This window comes from Cryptomeria japonica, chromosome 2, assembly GCF_030272615.1.
Source record: "Cryptomeria japonica chromosome 2, Sugi_1.0, whole genome shotgun sequence".
Lineage (NCBI taxonomy): Eukaryota > Viridiplantae > Streptophyta > Pinopsida > Cupressales > Cupressaceae > Cryptomeria > Cryptomeria japonica.
In genome coordinates, this window is record NC_081406.1 from 330,817,683 (window position 1) to 330,841,389 (window position 23,707).

The 23,707-nt window shown below is 34.6% G+C and overlaps 1 protein-coding gene across 8 annotated transcripts; it reads right to left on the reverse strand.

Moving 5' to 3' along the window:
• Positions 1–1,414: 1,414 nt before the first annotated feature.
• Positions 1,415–23,388, reverse strand: LOC131033871 (protein TIFY 10b). Of its 8 annotated transcripts, XR_009103690.2 has the most exons (9): positions 23,145–23,351; positions 22,957–23,008; positions 22,655–22,795; positions 20,680–21,274; positions 20,472–20,574; positions 20,158–20,386; positions 19,651–19,708; positions 16,852–16,969; positions 15,777–16,188 (listed from the first exon to the last, which is right to left on the reverse strand). XR_009103690.2 is itself a non-coding variant. In XM_059216639.1 (7 exons), exons 3-7 carry the CDS (start codon positions 21,144–21,146, stop codon positions 16,903–16,905), a joined length of 924 nt encoding a protein of 307 aa, XP_059072622.1. In that variant the 5' UTR covers positions 21,147–21,274; positions 22,655–22,815; positions 22,957–23,388; the 3' UTR covers positions 16,643–16,902. The 8 variants fall into 8 exon arrangements, 6 of the variants coding, with proteins under 6 accessions (XP_059072622.1, XP_059072623.1, XP_057821152.2 ...); XR_009103691.2 differs by lacking the exon at positions 15,777–16,188 and adding an exon at positions 1,415–2,076 and having other exon boundaries at positions 22,655–23,351; XM_059216639.1 differs by lacking the exon at positions 15,777–16,188 and having other exon boundaries at positions 16,643–16,969; positions 22,655–22,815; positions 22,957–23,388.
• Between the last annotated feature and the right edge of the window lie 319 nt (positions 23,389–23,707).

Consider the following 23,707-nt stretch of genomic DNA (forward strand, 5'->3'; position numbering starts at 1 on the left):
TTTTAAAAAAAATTAAAAAGTTCAAAAATCTAAAAAAAATTAGAAAAGTTTCAAATCAAAAAAATCAAAAAACCAAAAAAAAGTTCAAACCAAATCATGAATTTATAACATCCCTAACAAGGATGACGATGACAATGAGGATGAGGATGAGGATGAGGGATAGGATAACAATGACGGTGAGGATGACAATGACGATGACGATGATAAATCAAGAAGAGTATGATCTCTTTGGACCTAGTGATATGGATAGTCTTGTGGATTAGGAAGAACATCCCTAATCCTTAGATGACATTATTTTAAAAAAACTTCATATAAACCTTACATTCTCCCACCCATCTTATACTTATCGTCCTAACATTAACCATGTCAAGGGAAACACTATTCTAGTACAAGACCCTCAATATTGATCCATGTCTAAATCCCAAAGCCTTGAAAAGAGAAACCAAAACTATCCTCACATAGAAACCCTTCATTATCTTATCAACACTATAATAAACAAACCTGACAATCATATAATCCTCCCTTGACAAGAAAACTTATTAAGGATCTCATTCAAGAAATACTAGCAAAGGATCTTGAACAACATATAAAAATAAAAATGGTGAATCTTGTAACACTCCCAATCCAATTTCATTATCATCTAATAAGTGCAAATTTCTGGTCATTAATGGTAGATTTAAGACTTTCCTTGAGTCCCCTAGTAACAGGCACATTTGGGTGCCATCATGCAAAATTATTGTCAATCCAAAGCCCATCAAACATGTCCAAGAGCCTTCTAGTATCATCCTTATCCTAAGTATAAGTGTTGTAATGCAATATTATTATAAATTCAAAGTCTACTAAGCATGCCCAATATCCATGAGTCAATTCACACAAGAGGTCAAGCACAAAGATTTTATGAGATCCATAAAAACCAATAAGGTCCAAAATCTATAAGCATCATATGTTCCAAGAGCATCCTGTTAACCAATGTATAATGTTAAATGTGATGTTAAGGACATATATCAAAGGCCTAACCAATATATGGGATATCAAAGAAAAGAAAAGTGTATCCATATCGTCTAAGAAAGAATTAAGGTTCTGTCCAAAATTTATACTAAAGCATGATCAAACTTACTCCCAATCAAATCAAGACCAAGGCATCCATTTCAATCCCATCCATCCTATCATAAAATCCCAAGAACAAGAGATCAAAACTAATCTTATCTACCATCCAACCACATTACATAAGTCTAAAATCTCTTATGATATAAAACACATAGCATTATCCTCTATGATTCTTTTAGGCACACCAAATATAGATATTGCATTGTTAAATAAAAAATCACTTACCACCTTCAATATAGCATTGTGGGTTGGGATTATTTTGACCCATTTATTAAGTAATTGGTCACCATAAGAATCCACTTGTATCCATTCCTTGATTTATCTAGTACCTCACCTATGAAATCAACTCCCCAATGTTGAAAAGGAGCACTTTCAATCACAAGTAAAAGGAGAGAACTTGCAAACTTAATTTTACCAGCAAACATTTGATAGGTATCACTTTTCCTTATCTTATTTATTACATCCTTGAATAGAGTAGGCCACCAAAATCCCATCCTAAGGGCCCTATGTGCAATCATGTTAGCCTTGAAATGTCATCCACATATTCCCTAATGGAATTCGTCAATTATTGCACTAGGTTTCTCCTAATTCAAACATTTGAGTAGTAATCTGATTGGGTTTTTCCACATCAAATAATTATGGAGTAATACATACCTTTTGAATTGTACTTTTAAATTTCTTTGTTAGTATTTACTCATATCAGTTGGGCAACTCATATTTAGAAAACAGAATATAATGTTTTTGTACCAACAATCATTCTTCAATGGACAACTATCAAGCTCATGATCATCATTATTTTCACTTATCTCTACTATCTCTAAATTTGATATGGCTAAACCTTGACCTCTTATCAGCTTGGTTGTCTAAACATCAATATCATACTCTTGGATTTTATTTATCCATCGATAAATTTTGTGAAGCTTTTTTCTAAGTGATAATATTGTCGTGCTTTGTGAAGTGTACCTGTACCTACAAACACAATGCACTCAATAAATTATTACAAGCAATGGTTAGTGAATTAAAACAATGAAATGTAAAACCATAGCTAATCGACTTATTGCCTCCTAGTAAATGCGAGTATAAAAAATGCTCTCAGATCTGATTATGCATATTCCAGTGACTTGACTACACTTAGATGGAGGATTTGAATGATGAAAATGCATGATCTAGCAAGAATTGCATGATTAAGCTATATGAGTTCATGATTATTCTAGAAAATAAGCTAGAATGAAGATGCTATTAAGCTAAAATTGAGTGTGATAACATTGCTAAAGAATGATAAGCTATAAACTAGATGCCTATAGTAACAATGCATAAGATGAGAATGAGATGGGATCAATCGATATGCAAATGTGATATGAAATTGGGACCCTTTGAGCTCCAAAATGGGATCTATTTATAGGATTTCCCAAAGCTAGGGGTGAGGTGACAGGAATCAACGATCAAGATTGATCTGAAGATATAAATGGTTAAATTGGTGGAAGTTGGCAAAGGGGGTTGGATTAAAGGGAACATCTGTCATCTCTATGGTGACAAGTGTCAAGAGGCTTCTAGAAGAGAGTGTATGAAAGGGAGCACTTAGTGACAAGTATCACAAAGGTTCTAGAAGATGTTGGATGAAAGGGGACATGGTGGTAGGTAGAATGGGTTAAGTTTAGGAATGGTTAGGTTTAGGAATAGTAGAAGTTAGGAGAATTTGAATTTAAAAATTCAAATAATAGGAAAAGGCTAATTAATTTCAACAACTCATAATTGATTTATTTTAATTAATTAAAGGATTTAGAAGAAATGATTTTGATGGGGGGAAATTAATTAATTTGAATTAATTAATCAAAGGGTTGAAATGAACCTATCAAATAAATCCTTAGATTTATTAATAAGTAGATGAAAGGAGAAATTTAATCAAATTGCTTAGTGAATTCAATTAAATTGGGAAGGGGGATTAATTAAATAATTGCTTGTTCAATTAATTATCTTCAAACCATTTTTAAGTGTATACAAATATCATTCATGATTATGTGAAATAAATGTAATTACTTTCAAAACCACCAAGTATGGCATATAGCTTTTCACTACCTTATCTAGAGCATATGCATTATTTTTCATTGTTGAATATTTAAATTCTACCTGTTGTAAAGATTTACTAAATAGTGCAATAGGTCGTTAATGACCCTCTTCAATCCTTTGTAGCAACATAGTAACAATAGGATGGAAAGGAGAAAAAGACAAGAGTTGAATAGGTTTGGCATAATCTAGGCTTACCAAAATAGGTGTTCCTTTGATGGCCTTTCTGATCTTGATAAAAGATTCAATTGGTTCATCATTCTAAGCAATCAACTAGCCTTTCTTAAGCATATTAAAGATGGCCTTACTTGTCTCAACAATATTGAAAACAATGTTGGCATATGGCTCTCTGAGTTGGCATTGTTGCCAGTCTGTTTTGTGGTCGCTCTACTTGTTGTGTTTACCTGCTCTATCTATGTCCTTAATCAGAGCTATGGAGCTAGGATTTACAAAATGAAGTTTTGGTTGTGCTTAAATCCTAAATCCAAGTTGTCCACAAATTTGCCTAAGTCTAAATGCTCTTGCACATCTTCAATTTTGGTGACTTGCTCTAGACGATGATCTCATTAATGTTGTCCGCTTGAAGGGTCTTTTTTATTATTCAGTGGCCGGTCCTACATTGCCTTGTGCCCATGTGTTATTCTTCGTCTTTCATCGGTGTGACTTGTTAAGACTCTCATCGACATGTGATTGTCTCATTGATGGGCTTTATTGCCTTTTACTCTCGGTCTAATGTCGAAGGATCAGTGGGACGGAAAAAGGTTTTCTTTGATATGTGCTAGTCTCTTCGATGGTCTTTGTGTTTGTGCTAGTAGACCCACACGGTGATGCGTTCAGCAATGTGTTTGGTGATGTGGATGACACAGTGGAAGCGATGGGACCTACTTGTCTTGTGTCCATGTTGATTCTTCAACTTATTCATCCAACAGTTTGTGTGGCTCAGGAATGATGATACATGTCTGAACGATAATGGCTCTAAGTGGACGATAGTTGTCCGATCTAATGTTCATTGTGTGTAGTTTATTATTCTCATCGATGAAACGATGAGACTCATTGAGAGTTATTGTGTCACTTCGAAGCTGTCCATTTCGAAAGCCCGATCTAGTCTCCAAAGGATCAATAAGATCGAAACAGATTCATCTCATTGATAGTCTTTTGCTTATTTGTGTGTATGTCAACACGGGATCGATATGACTTAGAATATGTCACATTGATGTAGCAATGTCTCTTTGACATGATGTGTTCTCTTCCAACAGTCAAAGTGGGACCAACTGACCATGACGTGGCAATTAGACTTTGATCTCAACCGTTTATTTTGTGGCGCTATATCATACTATTGACGGTCCAGGTTTAATCTAATGAAAACGGCTAACCATATGAATTGTTTAGGGTCAGTTACAAGCAGTGAGATACAGAGAATGTTGTAACCTTTGACAGAAGTAAATTCTATGTGTAGAAGAATAAGTTAGACTGTATCTTCGAATGTGTAGATACTGAACATATAGAGTAGTGTACATAGAGGTCATTCATGAACACAAAATTTGTATTGAATTCATGATCAGAGTAAGATGTAAGATGTGCATGCATTGGTGAATGTTGATATGGTATTATGAACAAAAGTGTGGATATTGATATGGTATTATGAACAAAAGTGTGGATAAGGTAATGCAAAAGAGTTGTTGATGAATTATATATGCTGTGTAAATGATATTGAACAAATTTGGAGATAGAGGAGAGTGTGCACTGAGAAAAAGGTAGAAGACAAAGGGGCAAGCAGAGACAGGGTTGTAAATATAATGTGAATATTATCAGCAAATGTGGGAGTTGTAAAATTCATCTATGACATTGTTATTAAGGCTTTTAAGTGATTAGAGTTGTTGCTCTATTAAAATTGTGATTAGGCAGGTGCCCAAGTGTGTACTAAGTTGGTGCTTCATAAGAGTTGGTACTCTTTAGGGTTGGTGCCCTTAAATCTGAGACCAGTGAGGTCTTTGTAACAAGTGATATTCATGTTGTGAGGCTGGATTAGGACAGTATATCCTAGCAGCATTTCTCACAATGGTTTTTTCTTTCTAAGGCTTTCCATGTATACGCTTGAGTTATGGTCTTGTGTGCTTTATGATCTTATGGTTTGTATTGTTATTTCTCTAATTATTTAATCTTGTTAAAGAGTGGTAATCTGCAAGTTTAATATTGATACCACTTATTCACCCCCCCTCCCCAAGTGGTTGTGTGTTTCAACAATTGGTATCAGAGTACTAGGTTCCTTGAGGAAGCTTAATCAACTTGGGTAGGTCTTGATTTAGAAACACAATGGCTAGTCAAGAAGGAGTTTCATCAAACAAAGCACCCCAATTTTGATGGTACAAGTTATTCTTTTTGGAGTATCACAATGCAAGTGTATTTAGCATAATTAGGATTTGATGTTTGGATGCCTATTGTAAATGGATACACTATTCCTCAACAACCTCCTACTAATCAGACAGAAAAGAAAGATTATGAAAATAATGCAAAGGTAAAGAATACTATTCTTTATGGGTTGTCAAACACAGAATTTGTTAAAGTTATGCATCGTGCAATTGCTAAAGATGTGTGGGATAAATTATTGTCTATGTGGGAGATGCTAAAGTGAAACAAGCAAAAGAATGGATCTATAGGGAAAAGTTTGAGAATCTCAAAATGAAAGAAGAAGAAAAGATTACAGATTATTTTCTAGAGTTGATAAAATTATCAATGCTATCAAGGGTTTTGGTGAGGAAGTCAAAGATAAGGAAGTTGTGAAAAATATTCTAAGGTCCTTACCAACAAGATTCGATTCCAAGATCTTTGTTATTGAAGAAGACAAAGGTCTTTCAATACGCTCAAATTAGATTACTTGCATGGCACACTCACAAAATATGAGATGAGAAATTGTAATGAAGAAACCAAAAGCAGAGAAGTAGCATTCAAATCGATCAAGAAAGGAAAGGAGAAATATGATCCAGAGGAGTTTAGACAAGAAGAAGCTAAATCTTTGTTATTGAAGAAGACAAAGGTCTTTCAATACGCTCAAATTAGATTACTTGCATGGCACACTCACAAAATATGAGATGAGAAATTGTAATGAAGAAACCAAAAGCAGAGAAGTAGCATTCAAATCGATCAAGAAAGGAAAGGAGAAATATGATCTAGAGGAGTTTAGACAAGAAGAAGCTAACTTTATGATGCAACCATGGTCTTGTGGGTCCTCAAAGAGAACAAACCAAATCATGCAGCAAAAGTAACACAAAGGAAGCAACAAAAAAACATAGATGAAATGTAAAATCAGATATCCGCATCATCATATTATCATTATAGAACATCCAGTAATCATCCGGTAACATGCAGGCTAACATGCCCAGTTTCAGACTACATGCCAAATTACAATCCTTTCGGGCCTCCAAGAGGCATCCAGATTACAATTCCAAAGACTAGATACTCATAGCCATCAAACTACCTCCTAAGGATCACATATAACAATATATACCCTCCGGAACACATCTGGGTTGGCCACAAAAGAATACATTTACCAAGAAAGGAAAATGAAACGTGCAAATAGGTCGGCCCCAAGAATGAAAGGAAAATCCTCTGAAACAGAACAACCAAAATGTGCGGATTAAGCAGAAGGTCGGCCAAGGACTCAAGAACATCGAGCAAGGCACCAAATAGATCCGCAAGCCAAGAAATCGCTCCACACGAGAAGAAATCACCAACTAGCCGTTAAACTCAAAAACTGCTTCGGGAACCAAGAACAGCCAATCCGAAAGCGATAACTCACTAGAAAAGAATCCAAATGAACTGACAATCTGGAATGATGAACAAAAGCAAGCCTAGAAACCAAAAATCTAATCCACAATGAAAAAGAATGATCTACCGGAACACGGTGAAAGAACACATAAAATTGTTACAAGAATTGAATAAGAACAAAACTAAGGAAATATTTTTGGTTGATGCAAGATTGCTCATAGACCAGGAATGCTCTTGCATCACTTTATCAAAAAGATAAAAAGGGGTAAAGTAAAATACGAAGGTAAACTTCATTTCAAGTGCTTTAACTATGGTAGGGTAGGACACTTTGCTACAAACTGTCCCTATGGTGGAAGAGATAATGAAGATGATGACAATGATAGGAAGAAAGGCAAAAAACCTTATGTTTCCAAAAGGGATTTTAACAAACAAAAACAAAAAGAGTTTGTACTCAAGAAATGATGACACCACTAATGAGTATCTTTGATTACAATAGTGATAGTACAGCAAACTCGGACAATAAGCAAGTTTTGTTTATGGTTGTAGAAGACTCAATCATTGATCTAAATGGTAATAAAAATTCATATTTTTATGAAGAGGAAGAAGGTGAAGTGGGTCTTGAAGGAGAATAGATTTTTTCTCTTGAAGAAATACAAAAGCTAAAGAAGGCAAATACAAAAAAGAAGAATCGGTTCTAGAAAGACAAAGAACAATTCGCAAAGAGGATAGAAGAATTATTAATAGACAAGGACTAGCTAGTAAAAAGGCTTGAGGACTCTGACAAACATATCAACAGCCTACGGATTCTAATTAAAGAGGCCAAGAGAATGGAAGAAGCAATGAAAATCAAAATTTGATGCCAAGATTAAAGAATGTCACAAGCTCGAGGCAAAGATAGTATGTCTGAAAAAAGAAATTGAAAAGTATAAACTTCAATCTGAGAAATTTTAGAAGTTTGAAAGTAGCAAGAATATGTTGGATGAAATTATTAACAAGCAAAAGCATTCCAAAGATACACTTGGTTTAGGATACGAGGAAGGACAAATCTCAAAGGATGGTGAAAAGCCAAAACAAGATAGCTTTTGTTGCTATTAACTCAAAAGAAAATAAGACTAAATTAGATAATGTATCTTCATCAATTTCAAAAAATATAAACAATAGTCAGAACAAGGATGTTGATGGAAAGAACAAGAAGAAAATGGATGTTGATGGATTTACCAAGGTCAGAGATATGAAGAAGAAAATAAGAAGGTATGCTCTTGCATATAGCTCTGCTTCAACCAGGTTCAATTCTTACTTTTATGGTTATTGTTATAATTGTAATTATTTTGGCCATAGAGCTATAGAGTGTAGAGTTCCTTCTAGAAGAAAATCTGATTTTGTAAGTAGAAATCCTTTCTCTCCTTTAAAGGATATGAACTTGATATGTTTTAAGTGCAACAACTTTGGTCATGTTGCAAAGAATTGTAGACTAAATTTTGTATCACAGAAAAACAATGTAAATAATATTCATATGAAGAATATAGAAACAAAACCAAAGACAACAGAGACTCAATCCTCTATAAGCAAAGAGAAAGGCACCAAGAAGGTCTAGAAGAAGAAAGGCAGTGAAGGAATTGAGAAATCATTGATTCCCAAAAATCATTGCATGCTAAAAGGAAGAGTTTGCGGGTTTTGGATAGTGGATGCTCAAATCACATGATAGGTGATAAGAGCAAGTTCACCAAGTTTGAAGATTGGAATGGTGGCTCAATCTCACTTGAAGACAATTCTTCTATCTATATCATAGGTAAAGGCACTTTAAATTTGGATGATAAGCTTCCCACGCATGATGTATATTATGTGGAATGTCTAAAGCATAATCTTTTGAGTGTTAGTCAAATGTGTGACAATGGCTACAATGTTACATTCAATGCTCAAGGTTGTGAAATCAGAAGGACAAAGTCAGGAAAGCTTGTTGCAGAAGGTGAAAAAATAAAAGGCAATATATATAATCTCATAGAAGCTAAGAGTAGATAGAACCATGGGAAATCTTGTCTCATGAGACAAATTGATGAGAGATGGCTATGGCATAGGAGATTAGGACATATCAATTTTGACAATCTTGTCAAAATCAACAAAAGAAGGAATGTAAGGGATATACCTTGCATTACCAAACCAGCAAACGTTATTTGCAAGGAATGTCAACTTGGAAACTTGGAAAGTGTGCTAGAATCAACTTCAAGTCAAAGGAACATTCAACAACAAATCCCTTAAAGTTAGTGCATACATACATTTATGGTCCTACAAAAACTAGAGCACTATATGGGGAGAAGTGTTTCATGTTGTTGATTGATGATTATTCAAGAATGACTTGGGTGACATTTCTGAAATACAAGTCAAAGGCATTTGAAAGATTCAAAATTTTCAAGAAGATGGTAGAAAAATAATGTGGTCATAAGCTCAAATGTCTTAGGTCTGATAAAGGTGGAGAATCCACCTCAATTGAGTTTGAGGACTATTGTGAGAAGCATGGAATCAAAAGACAATATTTTGTTACTAGAACACCACAGCAAAATGGTGTTGTTGAGAGGAAGAACATAATTGTGAAGGAGATGACAAGGATGATGCTTAATGAATCCAAACTACCTAATTTGTATTGGAAAGAGGTTGTTCATATAGTTGTATACACACTAGACAGAGTGCAGCTCAGAGTGAATTCCAAACAAACTCCTTATGAACAATGGTTGGGGAAAATAGCTACTATGAAATACTTTAAAGTATTTGGTAGCGAATGTTACATAAAGAAGGATTAAGAAGAGTTAGGCAACTTTCAGTCTAAAAGTGATGAAGGAAGATTTCTTGGATATTCTACTCATAGCAAAGCATATAGATTCTACAACAAGAGACTCAAGAAAATTGTGGAAAGTGCTAATGTTAAGGTAGATGAAAAGTTGCAGTCTGCTAAATAAAAACCAGATGACAATGAATATGAATCAAGTGTTGAAGGAGAAGAAGAAGCCTTCAAATAAGAAACAACTTCTGAAAAGGCGGATGAATGGGTGAGCAAGACACCTTCAAAAAGAGTGCAGAAAAATCATCCTGAAGAACAAATCATTAGAGATAAGGATGCTAAAAGTCAAACAAGGAGAAGCATTGCAAAGTCAGGTGAACAAGTTAATTTATGTTTGTTATCAAAACTTGAATCAAAGAACTACAATGAGGCCAGCAAGGATGAATGCTAGATAGAGGCAATGAAGGAGTTAATGCATATTATAAAGAACAAAACATGGGAGCTTGTTCCTAGGCCTACTCAAAAGAATGTAATTGGAGCTAAGTGGGTATTTAGAAACTAGATTGATGAAAATGGTAAAGTTTAGGGGAACACGCTTGATGAAAATGGCAAATTTTAGAGGAACAAAGCTAGGCTGCTATGCAAAGGATATGCACAAATTGAAAGGTATTGACTTTAAAGAAACCTTTGCACTTGTAACAAGATTGGAAGCAATAAAAATGTTTCTAGCTTTCTCTATCCATAAGAACTTCAAAGTATATCAAATGGATGTCAAATCAACATTCTTAAATGACAACTTAGAAGAAGAAGTATACATGGAGCAGCCATTTAAGGTTTTCGAACAACAGGTGGACCAAATTATGTGTATAGACTAAAAAAAGCTTTGTATGGTTTGAAACAAGCCCCTAGGGGATGCTATTGAAGGTTGGACAAGTATCTACAACAACAGGGTTACAAAAGAGGTAATACTGACAACAACTTGTATTTTAAGTCAAAAGGTAAACATTTGATAGTTGTCGTTGTCTGTGTCGATGACATAATGTTTAGAGGTAGTAATGAAGATATGTGCAAGGATTTCTCTAATCAAATGAAATTTGAGTTTGAAATGTCAATACTTTGAGAATTTGCTTTCTTTCTTGGATTGCAGATCTCACAATTAGATAAAGTTATCTATATCTCGCAATCCAAGTATGCAAAGAGAGATAAAAAAATTCAGGTGGATGGATGCAAACCAGTGAGTACTCCAATTGTGATAGGGTGCAAATTAAGCAAAAATGATGAGTCACCTAATGTAGATCAGACAAAGTACAGATCAATGATAGGTAGTTTGTTGTATTTAACAACTTCAAGACCTGATATCATGCATGTTGTTTGTATGGTAGCAAGATTTTAGTCAACCCCTAAGGAATCACATGTAAATGTTGTTAAAAGGATCTTTAGATATCTCAAAGGCTCATTAGACTATGGACTGTGGTATCCAAAAGGTGATAATTTTACACTTGCAGCCTATACATATGCAAATTGGGCTAGTTGCATTGATGATAGGAGTACAAATGGTGGAGCTTTCTTTCTTGGCAACAAGTTAGGGTCATGGCATAGCAAGAAATAGGAACCAGTCTCCTTGTCTATTGTTGAACCAATCTATATAGCAGTTGTTTCTTGTTGTACACAAATGCTTTGGATGAAACAAACTCTCAAGGACTTAAAGGTAGAACGTTTTGAGCCTATCTCTATTTTGTGTGATAACGCCAATGCAATTAATCTTTCTAAGAATCCTAAATTATGCACTCAAGAACTAAGCACATAGCTATTAAATATTATTTCTTGAGAGCAAAGGTTGTAGATAATGAGATGAAACTGGAATTTGTACGTACCAAAGATCAAGTAGCAGATATTTTTACGCACATAGCTATTAAATATCATTTCTTGATAGAAAAGGTTGTAGATAATGAGGTGAAACCTGAATTCGTACCTATCAATTCCATTATTCTAAGGAATGCATTTGAGCACTTGAGATGGAAATTAGATGTTCAATCCCTCATATCCATCCACCAGAATCTCATTCTTGTGCCATGGTTTCAAGACAAGCTTCTTGCATTATTTTTTTGTTCCATAACCAAGATTGTTCCTCCCATAGGGAGTGTGCTTAAAAAGGTTCACAAAGGGAGATAGTATTAATTTTCTAGTTTATGTTCATTGTTGGATACTAAATCTCTTTGTCATTGATGTCAAAGGGAGAGGAAAGTATGAGTAAGCATTCAGAGAGAAAACAATTCATGTTGGCATTCAAAGAGAAAATGGATCATGGTGACAAATTTTGTTGTAAGCATTCAAAGCAAAGTATCTTTTTTGGGTACAAATAGCATGTATGCAAAGGGAGCGTTCAAGGTTTGGAGCATTTAGATTTTGTTGGAGCATTGAGTTCAGCACGTATGTAGGAAGGGATGCAAGAATGTCAAAATAGAGTTGTAAAGAATAGATCTTCTGGTGCAAACAAAACACGGTCATGTCAATTTGTGCAGGTATGTTGCACATTACAAGGATGTTGCCATCAATTTTAAAGGGGGAGATTGTTGGCATATGGCTCTCTGAGTTGGCATTGATGTCAACCTATGTTGTGGTCTCTACTTGTTATGTCTACCTACTCTATCTATATCCTTTATCAAAATTGTGGAACTACGATTCGCAAAATGAAGTTCTAGTTGTGCTTAAATCCTAAATCTAAGTTGTGCACAAATTTTCTTAAGTCTAAATGCTCTTACACATCTTCAATTTTGGTTACTTGCTCTAGTTGGTGATCTCATTTATGTTGACCGCTTGAAGGGTCTTTTTACCATTCAATGAATGGTCCTACATTCCCTTGTGCCCATGTGTTCTTCTTCATCTTTCATCAGTGTGACTTGTTAAGGATCTCATCAACATGTGATTGTCTCTTCAATGGGATTTATTGCATTTTGCTCTCAGTTTGATGTCGAAGGATCAATGGGATAGAAAAAGGTTTTCTTCGATTTGTGCTAGTCTCTTCGATGGTCTTTGTGTTTGTACTAGTGGACCCCACATGGTGATCTATTCAACGATGTGTTTGCTGATGTGGATGACACAATAGAAGCAGTGGGACCTACTTGTCTTGTGTTCACATTAAGTCGTCAACTTATTCATCTAACGGTTCATGTGGCTCAAGAATGATAATACCTATCTAAACGATAATGGCTCTAAGTGGACGATAGTCATTCAATCTAATGTTCGTTGTGCGTAGTTTGTTATTCTCATTGACGAATCGATTAGATTCAAACTCTCATCGACGCCAGTGTGTCACTTCAATGGTGTTCATTTTCCATGCTCAAGTTAGTCTCCAAAGTATCAAATGAGACCCAAACAAATTCACATCGATGCAAGGATGTCTCATTAATAGTCTTTGCTTCTTTGTGTGTATGTTTGTCAACACAAGATCGTTATGGCTCAAAATATGTCCCAGAGATGTAACAATGTCTCTTTGACATGTTGTGTTCTCTTCCAACTGTCAAAGTGGGACCAATTGACCATGACGTTGAAATTAGACTTTGATCCGAATTGTTCATTCTGTGGCAATATACCATACTATCAACAATCCGAGTTTAATCTAATAAAAATGAATAACCATATGAATTGTTTTGGATTAGTTACAGATAGTGAGATATAGAAAATGTTGTAACCATCGACAAAAGGAAATTCTATGTGCAGAAGACTAAATCAAGCTCTTTCTTTGAATGTGTGGATATTGAACATACAAAGTAAAGGACATAGAGGTCATTCATAACATAGAATCTATATTGAATTCGTAATCAGAGTAAGATGTGCATGTATTAGTGAATGTTAATATAGTATTTATGAACAAAGTGTGCATGAGGTAATGCAAAAGAGTTGTTGATGAATTATATATATTGTGTAAGTAATATTGAACAAAGTTGAAGATATAGGAGTGTGCAATGAGAAAAGGGTAGCTAACAAAGGGACAAGCAAAGACTAAGTTGTAAATATAATGCGAATATTGTCACAAAATGTGTGAGTTGCTTGTAACAAGTGATATTAATTTTGTGAGGATGGATTAGGACAATAGATCCTAGCAGCATTTCTCGTTGTGGTTTTTCCCTTCTAGGGTTTTCCACGTATACTCTTGTGTTTTGGTCGTGTGTGCTTTCTAATCTTATGGCTTGCATTGTTCTTTCTCTTACTATTTAATCTTATTAAAGAGTCATAATCTGCAAGTTTAAAATTGACACCACTAATTCACCCCCCTCTCAATGGTTGTGTGTGTTTCAACAAACAAATCTTCTCAAGAAATTGATTTACCCAAAGAAGGGTTGAACTCCTTCAACTATCTTAGGATTGGGTACTTAGTAAATTATGTAAACTCTATTCAAATATATTCTTACACCATCTTTTGAAACAATGTGACCTAGCAGTTTATCTTCTTCCACACCATATACACATTTTTATCTAAGGTTCATTCCTATGCACCATGAGAATCAATCTCATGTAACATAGAATTAAACCTAGTCAACAAAATGGCAAATATAAAAGTAGAGAGCAATTGTGTTATTGCAAGTACAAATATAATAAATGATGGATGAAGCACAAATGTGTAAGTACAAGTGGGAAGGAATAGGTACAAATAAATATCAAGATGCGAACTAAATTTAACACAAGAATATGTCACTTATCAAAATATACTTGTATTGAAGAAATTCCCCTATGTTCCCACAAGGCTAAATAATAAAGAACATAAGGATGATAATTTCACCATTACAACTAAATATTTTTTAATGAAATCATTTCTCTCCTCAATAACTTGATGCAAGAGCATCTCAAGGAGTAGAAATGGATATGAAGAGGAAAATCAAAATATAAGAGATAACATTGGAGAAAGAGAATAGAGAAGGGGAAAAATGCCAATTAGAGAGTAGTTTAAAATCAAAACCAATAGAATGATAACCATTCAATGTCATAAGAGAATAGAGAAGGAAAACAATGCCAATTAGAGAGTAATTTAAAATCTAAATCAATGGAAAGAGAATAGAGAAGGAAAATCTTGCCACTTAGAGAGTAATTTAAAATCAAAACCAATGGAATGATAATCATTCACCATCTAAACCGGGAATGGAAAAAGACAAAAAATAAATTCAAGTTAAGAGTGTGCAAGCAGTTGTGATTAGTGAGGGGAGAAAAGCCAAAAAAAAAACCTCCCTTGTGCATATTACTCATGTCATAGGAAATTGAAAGAAAACAACAATACATAAAATTTCTAAGACATGGTAATCCATTGTCTTAGCTTTTGTGGGGTGAAAATGATTTCCACAATAGACTTTATATTAATAGACTATATATGGCCTCTAATTCTTTCTCATCAAAACCAACCTATAGCTAAAGCCCCTTGGGATTGAGCTCTAAAGTTTTATAAGAGGGGTAAAATCATTATTGAATCTTTTTAACAAAATCACAAAAAAAATCTCTAAAAATTCCAATGATCAACCCAAGACCAAGAGACTTACTAAGTAGTTATTGATGACATACCTCTCCACATGTTTCAACAAAGTAAGGTGAGGACATACCATTTCATAATCACAAACCTAACAAGGGATATTTATGACTTACACCTATCTCCCCATGGTGGCCTAGTTAAATCTTTGTTGGCACCTCCAATCCTCTCTAAACACTTAACACCACAAAATTTCAAACAATTTGATTGATTATTGTTGAACCCCAAGCTTACTGATTTTGTTTGATGCATTATTTATCAAGGCTTTCCACTAGAATCTTTCTTGTCTCATCTTGAAGATCTTAATCCTTATTGTCTATTTTGGGGACAACCTAAGACTCAGAAGTACCTTATTTGCTTATGCACCAAAGCCCAAGGAGCCTGGCCTTTGTTTTGTAACTTTTTGAATTTTTAAAGCCTAACCCATTTTCATGGCATTGCCTTTGTTGGGAGATTGGCCCTACCCCCCTCTCATATTTTTACTCAAAATAGTCATGCTTCTAAGGTGGATATTCTTTGTAACATTTGAAAAGATAAAAAACTATCATTTTTATTTTGTTGTGTAGTTGATATTCATTTTTCCCTTTGTCCTAGGACACTTATTTACTCCAATATACTTATGTAAATTCAAGTGCAAGCGATCAAAATTGCACTTGAAATTAATCCTCTACAAAGGATTTTAAAACATTAAGCTAATATCTATTTACAATAGATATTGTCTCCTACTTCCCACCAAAATGCTCCTCTCCACATTTGCGCCAATATGAACATACCCAACTTACTAGAAAAAATCAAATGACTCCAAACTACCTTCCAAATAAATCAACGATCATGTTGCCCACAAATAGTCTTGACCTTAATACTCGCCATCAACCTCTTCACATAAGGATGGAACTCCTAGCTAAGCCATATTCTAACCAGCTTTATCACCTGAATCGAACAATTTCTCCTCCCATTCAGTAACCTACAAAAGAAGATCAAAAGGAAAAGGTTGCTCTTACTAATTGGGAATCGATTGTTGATCGTTCCATCCTTGTACACCTGCCGTAAGGATCTTTAAAAAGTAAGCTTTTAACAAAAACAAATTAAGAATATTCCATGTCATATCTTATGGTTTAGCATATGCAAAAACTCTGGCACCTTTTTCTTTAACCCGGGAGAGTCTATTTGACTTCGACATGAAATAAATAAAAAATTGTGAAATGCCTATCAACAAGAGACAGAAAACCTGCCAACAGAGACTTTATCTGTTTATAAATAATTTATAGTTATCAATTAGACTTGTAGCGGAATCTAGAAAGATCGGAAACAAAAGGTGGTCATTTTTACCTTTGAATATTGGGAGTTAAGAGATGAAATTTTATATTAATGGACGAAGTTGTTGAGAATCGCTATGTACGGTGTGCCCTCATACAATATTAAGACAATTATACCCTAATTCAATTCATAAAATTAGTCATTTCAAGGTTTTGATCAGGCGTAGCCTTGTAAAAGAGAAATATTGTTCGTCAATTTCATTTATCATGGACAAATAACAAACAACCACACGAGGAAAATTGAAATTAGTTGGGTAGAAGTGAGAAACATGGGCCCCTGTAAAATTAATACTAGACCTAAGGGCTGATACCGGATTTGCAGGACTTTCCTCCAGTAGCCAAGACTTGGAGCGAGTGAGATGCTAGGAGGAAGGCAAAACAGGAACAGGCGACCTATGCTCTTCAATGTAAGGAGCCTTGCTGCTCAGTCTGCACAACGACAACCAAATCATTCATTTTCAGTATAACAAGTACAATTCCTATGTCAAAATAAAAGCCACTTCAAATTGTAGTCAATGATAAATACGCAAGAAGTTTTCCAAAATAATACAATATAGGCTTTTGTCTGTCAGATTTATCCATCATTTGTCTGTCAAATTTATCCATCGTTTAGAAAAAACTGAAATTTTTGCATCAACTTTTTTGAACAGCTTAAAAACAGAACATGCTTTCAGCCAATACCCATTTTTTTATCTATATTTGTACAGTACAGAATATAATATACAAGGATAAATGAACGTTACAAGTAGAAGACTGGTTTGAAAGTGTTGACAATTTGAAAACTGCACCCACATACCCGTACACCTCATGGCTAAACTAGCTGTTGAATAAGTTTACTTGTCCTTAATTTATGCTCACATCTTGAACTTTTGAGTGGAAAGATTCGCTCTCAGTATTCTCGCTTTAGCTGTACTGCCAGTTAATAAATTGTGCTGCGACGCGGATTGTTTCTTTTAGAATTTAATTAGTTTAGCACGTGAAGATATAGGTAGTTTACCTTTTCTAAAGAATCAAATAATGTCAGAATTGCCTAAAATTGCGCGATTTTCCTGCAGATATGTTAGATGGTCAGAGCAGAATTATTCATATGGTGGGTCCCAAAACCAGTTGACACGTTACCATGAACCTATTTATTTAATTTTATTGCTCCCTACCATCAAAATTCTACAATTTTATCGCTGTCCTGCTTCCAAAGAATGTATAATTTCGAAGTTCTCTGAGCCCTATGTAATTGTTTCACTTCTTTCACAATGCATAATTAATAATTAAGTGGGGTTGTCTACTTCTATAGCTCAGATTCTTCTTTGGATATTGCTTCATATCGCCAGTTTTGTTCTCGTGTGGTTGGAGCTGGTTTTGTTTGAGCTGAAACAGATATTAAGGGGCAGCTAGTTCAGAGCGAAGTATTGTCTGTGATATTCTTCGAGTCGGCTGATTTTTTTCAGAAACCTGTCTTCTACATTGATAGAGAGGCAGCTGGTTTACACAAACCTATTTTATATTTGTGCAATTATAGGTGTTAGTCTGGCTGGCTAGCTGTTTTCTGGACAACCTACTGTTCTATCTTACAATTTTATTTTTTTCAAATTTTATTGTTATCTGCTAACATATAAAAATTATGTAAAGTATTACAATGTAGTAAAGTAAATTTTTTTATATTGAACAAAATAATTATATATATAATACAATAGAAAAGTTATGAAGACCGGAAAGAAAAAAAATATCCAAATAAAAATCAGTTACAGAACTGGAAAAGATAAACAAAAGCTACATATCTACTTTAACTTTGTGTTTCGGCCTCTTCAACAAATTTAAAATAAAAATAAAAAAATTATATAAAGAATAAACTCATCTTAATTAAAAAATCTAAAAATAATGTCAAAAATCTTAAAATTACATAAAATGAATTTACTCTAGATTTTTCTTATCATTTAACTTTAAATTTTCACATCTTCATAGAAAGAATAATCTAATAAATAAACTGGTGTAAGAATATTACGTTCAGAAATACTTTGTTAAGGGGTGTAGTGCAACTTGTCCAACAAGTAATCTACCGGTCAACAATATTAAATCACGGCTCCTTATCACTAATTTAAACAAAATTGGGCGGTGGGCATCTGCTTTGCACATGGGATGTCGATACACACTCATAACTGACATTTGCTTTTCACAAAACCGATGTTTTGGGAAAGTACATATGAGGAGATATTGCAGAGTTACAGGTAACTCTTGCTGGTGTAAGAGGTGGTAAATTACAAATTCTTCAGGTTAATTCTATATGATGTCTGCTGACAAGTTTCTAGAAGTGCCTTTAAGATACCGCGACCAAACCTGTGAGAGGAGAATAAATTGATGGCTCCAAGTACCTCTAAGCGACTTTGACCAAACCTGGACATGGTAAGGACTTCAATATTTTCAGGCTTCAGCTTAACAAAATGTTTTTGATGCATAATACCAGAAAATTAACAACATTATATTCTACTTTATCTATTCCGATTAAATTAATCTTTTAAATTTCAAAATATCTGTATTTAAGATTTTACAAAAAAATGTGTTTTCGGAAAATAGAAAAATAATTTATAAGATCTAGATTCTACTGTTTTAGCATTGTGAAGTGACGATCTTCTGTCATTTAGTTTAATACCGAGTTTTCTTATTCTCTCCACTCAATCTTTGTTGAATAGATTAAAAAAATTAATATTATTGTACTCTTTCCCAACTTGAATGAAATATAAAAGGCCCATAATCTGATCCTGCTACATAAATCCTGAACTTATTAATTGAACAAATATATTATATTTTAAATTTGAATTACAATTTTATATTTTTTATAACATATACTATTTTATTTATATCTTATATAATTTACTACCAAATTAATAATAAACAGTTTTATATCTCATTTACAGATAAAAATAATAATAATAATAGCTAATAATAAACAATTAATAACATTTTTTTTAAAAAAAATTAATAACATTTTTTATTTCATTTATAACCAAAATTGATCATTATTTATCGGGAAAATTTTTACTGAATCTATTGATATTTACAAATATCTAACATGGCGGACTCTGGAAAAATCAAAATCAGAAAAGTTCATAAGGTACCTGTCCTTGCGTTTCTCAAGAAAACGTTGGAGAGAGTGTTTTCTGGCAATCGGAAGATCTGCAATGTTATAACACCATTACAATCCTTCTAAAGCTTAGAAATGAAAACATCATTAGAAGTGTAGTACTTCAAAACTAAACAATTATTTTTTATACAATCGATCTAACAGAAAAACTATGTTTCAAAAATCAACTATAGATTTTTTGTATCGGAAAAAAAAAACTTGTTGATCAGGGACCATTTTATTCATCTAGAAAAGCACCGTTCATTCCACCCCTGCATATTAATTCCAAATTTCCAAAGAACAGGAAACTCGGGTCTGGTACTATAAGGAGAGGAAGAGCTCAACCTCAAATCCTATCCCCTTTTCCAATACAAACAAAAACCTAGAAATATGAAACTAACAGAGTTAAATCTATAACCCTTTCCTAGAACAACAAAATGCTCGCAATAAAATATAAACTTAAGTCATAGACCGACATTTTGGGATGCATAAGATATTTTACCAGATTGTAACTTGCACGAGGGTTGGTTTTGGTTGGGATGGCCTGACAGAGGCAGGTTAGGAATAGAAACTTCTTTATTACCAGAAGCAGTTGGAAGAGATAAAGATGCTCTTGGCATGGAGTTCAATGGGGTACTTATAAACGAATTGAATGGGATCTGTTGCGGAGGTTTCTTTAACACATTACTCGCAGGCTTCCCACTGTCTGCAAGAAGCATGATTGCTTGCGCCTGAAATTAAAACATGAAGTACCTTTTAGGTATCATCGACATTGAATGAGAATAAGAGGGCTAAATCAGTGTAAGAAATGGCTACCTTGTCAGCAGGTACATCATCAAAAACGTTTACCATTCCGGCATAGAAAACGGTTAGCTGTGCCGTAGGGCGCTTAATTGTCGTAGACGATGCTGCAACCGAGCTTAAAAAACACCACAGCATTGAATCAGATACAGGCAATAAACGGCGTTTTTTCTCTGCCAACAAAGATCCACATAAATGTCAAAAGCAGATGTTCGAAGCATACCAATACGCCGGTGAGCTAGGAGGCATGGCTCCACGAAATAACCAGGGGTGAACAGCTGGGCGTTTTTGCTCGGATACACCAATTGATTCAAGGGAACCAATGCCTGCGTGACTGGGAAACAAACCAAATGGTCTCGACGTGTTTTCATCGTTTGCCGGGTTCGATCCTCTGGCGTCCTCATTGGCATTACTATTGTCTGGGTTATTTTTTTCTCCCAGCCCTACCATTGACTTGGGGTTTCCATTCACGCGAAATTTTTGGCTCAACGGAGTAGAAACCTGCGAAAAATCTTCATTCCCTTTCTCCTCCGATGCAGAAATTATGGAATTTCGCTCACAGTCGCCGCCACGCTTAGCAGAGCTCGTCATTTGCTCAATCATAACGGATTCTGGTTTCTCTAGCGAGATGACGGAATGATCTCCCGTTTCAGACTCGGCATCACCCTTCTCCCCGCTTAAGAGATCCATGGCTGGAGTTTGATCTTTACAGAAACAAATTTGCAACTAGGCACCTGAGAGGGAAAGCCTGAAAAGCCAGGGTGCGCCTTTAACCTGAATAAAGTCCCGGAGCTTCACCGATGATCTTAACAATATTTCTGCGAAAAAGGCATACGTTACATTATCAGGAACGATTCCTTCGCACAAGACAAGATGATAACAAAGTAATCTCGTCTCTCACATTTACAAGTGGAAAGCAACTTTCAGCCGGTCAGATAAACTTTAAAAAATCCAATCTCGTCTCTCACATTTACAAGTGGAAAGCAACTTTCAGCCGGTCAGATAAACTTTAAAAAATCCAACATAATTGTCATCCCTAAAAGTGTTAGTGTTCGCGAAACGTGCTCCATACGGCGAAATGCTCGCATGTCAAAATGATGCACAATAGGAATGCAGCATACTTTTGCCTAGCGCTTATCGTTTCATGAATAACATGTCAACCTAATACGTAAGAGGAAAGGAATGTGCAGTCTCCTCAAAGGATCTTGGATTTCTATTCTCACTATGAGAAAAGTCCTTACAAATGAGAAAAATGAACTAGAATAAAATTTATTTGCAAGCTCTGCTCATATACCTCTAAAATTTAAGCTGTTATGTATAACATTTCTTCTAAATAATTGCAGGCTTTCAAATTTTTGTGACAGCTTGCCTGAACATTTTTTTAAAATGAAAAAAAAGAAAATTGAATGATAAACAAAATTTACTTGCGAACCCTGATTATATACTACGTGTAAATTTTAAAGTATTACATATAATATTTCCTCCAAATAATTGCTGACTTTCAGAGTTTAGTGACAGCTTGCCTGAACATTTTTTAAGAAATAAGAAAAGTGAAAACTAAGCGAGAGATACGATTTATTCGCGAACCCTGATTATATACCTGTAAATATTACATTTCCTCCAAATAAATGTAAGCTTTGAGATTTTTGTGACAGGTTGGCTGAACATTTTTAAATTCCAATTTCAGAAATATAGCTCATTTACCTACACATAATTTCCATTTAAAAAAAAAAATCCTTCTAATTAAAACTCCTTATCCACCAAGCATCACAAAACCTTTAGAACTCACAATGCACAGTTTGGCCTCCATGCTTTCAGACGGCTCACTCCACTCATATTGAGGTTAAATTATATCAAGAATTATGAGAAATCTCAGAGACGGAATATAAACGCATTAGAAATTTTTCTAAGCGGCGAGTTTTCAAACAATTTTTTCCTTCTAAATCTTCCCTATTGGATGTAACTTTGTAATTTTTCCCTAGTGGAAGTAACTTTGTATATTTTCCTACTACAAACTTTAATTCTTGAAAATGAACAAAATGAGCAAATCGCCTCATCTCAAAATATACAACGGAAGAATCTCTCCAACAAAGTCAAGAACAATTCAATTTTAGAACTTCTTATTTCTCTTCAAAGAAGGAAAAAACCAAAAACAAAAATTCTTTCCATTGCTCAAGAACAGCAAATTTTATGCTTACCGATGCGGAAAACCGTGGGAGCGCCTCCTCTGTTAAGCGCAAAATGACAATTCCCCAGTTTCTGCCAAATGAGCAGTGGTTGGAAGGGCAGCCTGTTGACTGGGAAGCATTTACCTGCTCTCCTAGGGTTCCTCAACAAGTCTGTCGAGATTTGCAAATCTCTTGCGCCGATTGATTGTTATCACCGTATTTCCAAGATGTGCTAAATAATAATAATATGAAAAGAACAATTTGCATGCGTAATTATTCAGGCCTACCTACTACGCTACTAAAGCTAAACCAGTACAGACGGCAAAACTTACATGGCACGAAAAATTGCTCGGAACTTGTACCTTTCCCGCTTTAACCTTCGAACTGTAAGTCAGAGCTCATTTACCATTTTCACGTGATCGACATATGAAAGAGAAGGACGTTCAACCAGATCGCCACATTTAATAACAACCTCTGCAAACGAATCAAAATTTATGCGCTGGAGGGTTTGAATCCATACCACGTATGCTGGAACGAATCTACACCTTTCAATTTAATATAGCGAGGTAACGGCTTAAATCCGGTCCTCTTTCTCGTGAACTATGAATGCAGTGACAGGAATGAAGGGATTTCATAAAATACATGTGATCGATGAGGTGCTCAGAGCCCTGCGCATACACCCCGTGAGATGACGTTTTTTTAACTCTTTCATGCGCATCCGATTCTCCATCAGTTTTATTTATTCTTAGTCTGATGGACGTTAAAATTTATTCTTCTTCTTTAAACTTTCCATTAAATGATTACTTTCTAGACTTTCCGCTCAAGTAACCTATCTCAGTAAGCATATGGTCACATGGATTGATTGATAGATAGGTAGATAGAATTTCTAGACTTTCCGCTCAAGTAACCTATCTCAGTAAGCATATGGTCACATGGATTGATTGATAGATAGGTAGATAGAATTTCTAAGTTTCTAACAACGTGGGTGATCATGGATGAATAGAGAGATATTTTTTTTTTAAATAAAACAGATATTTGTATTTATGAAAGTATCTTTAAATCATCATCTCAAAAAAAAAAATG

Bases quoted from the DNA above. Each gene is read 5' to 3' on its own strand.
- LOC131033871 (XM_059216639.1), bottom strand. From the start codon at position 21,146: ATGGATCTCTTAAGCGGGGAGAAGGGTGATGCCGAGTCTGAAACGGGA. The intron at 20,387-20,471 runs GTAGCCATTTCT...TTTTAATTTCAG, and splicing joins ATGATGTACCTGCTGACAAG to GCGCAAGCAATCATGCTTCT. The intron at 19,709-20,157 runs GTAAAATATCTT...ATAACATTGCAG, and splicing joins CTCGTGCAAGTTACAATCTG to ATCTTCCGATTGCCAGAAAA.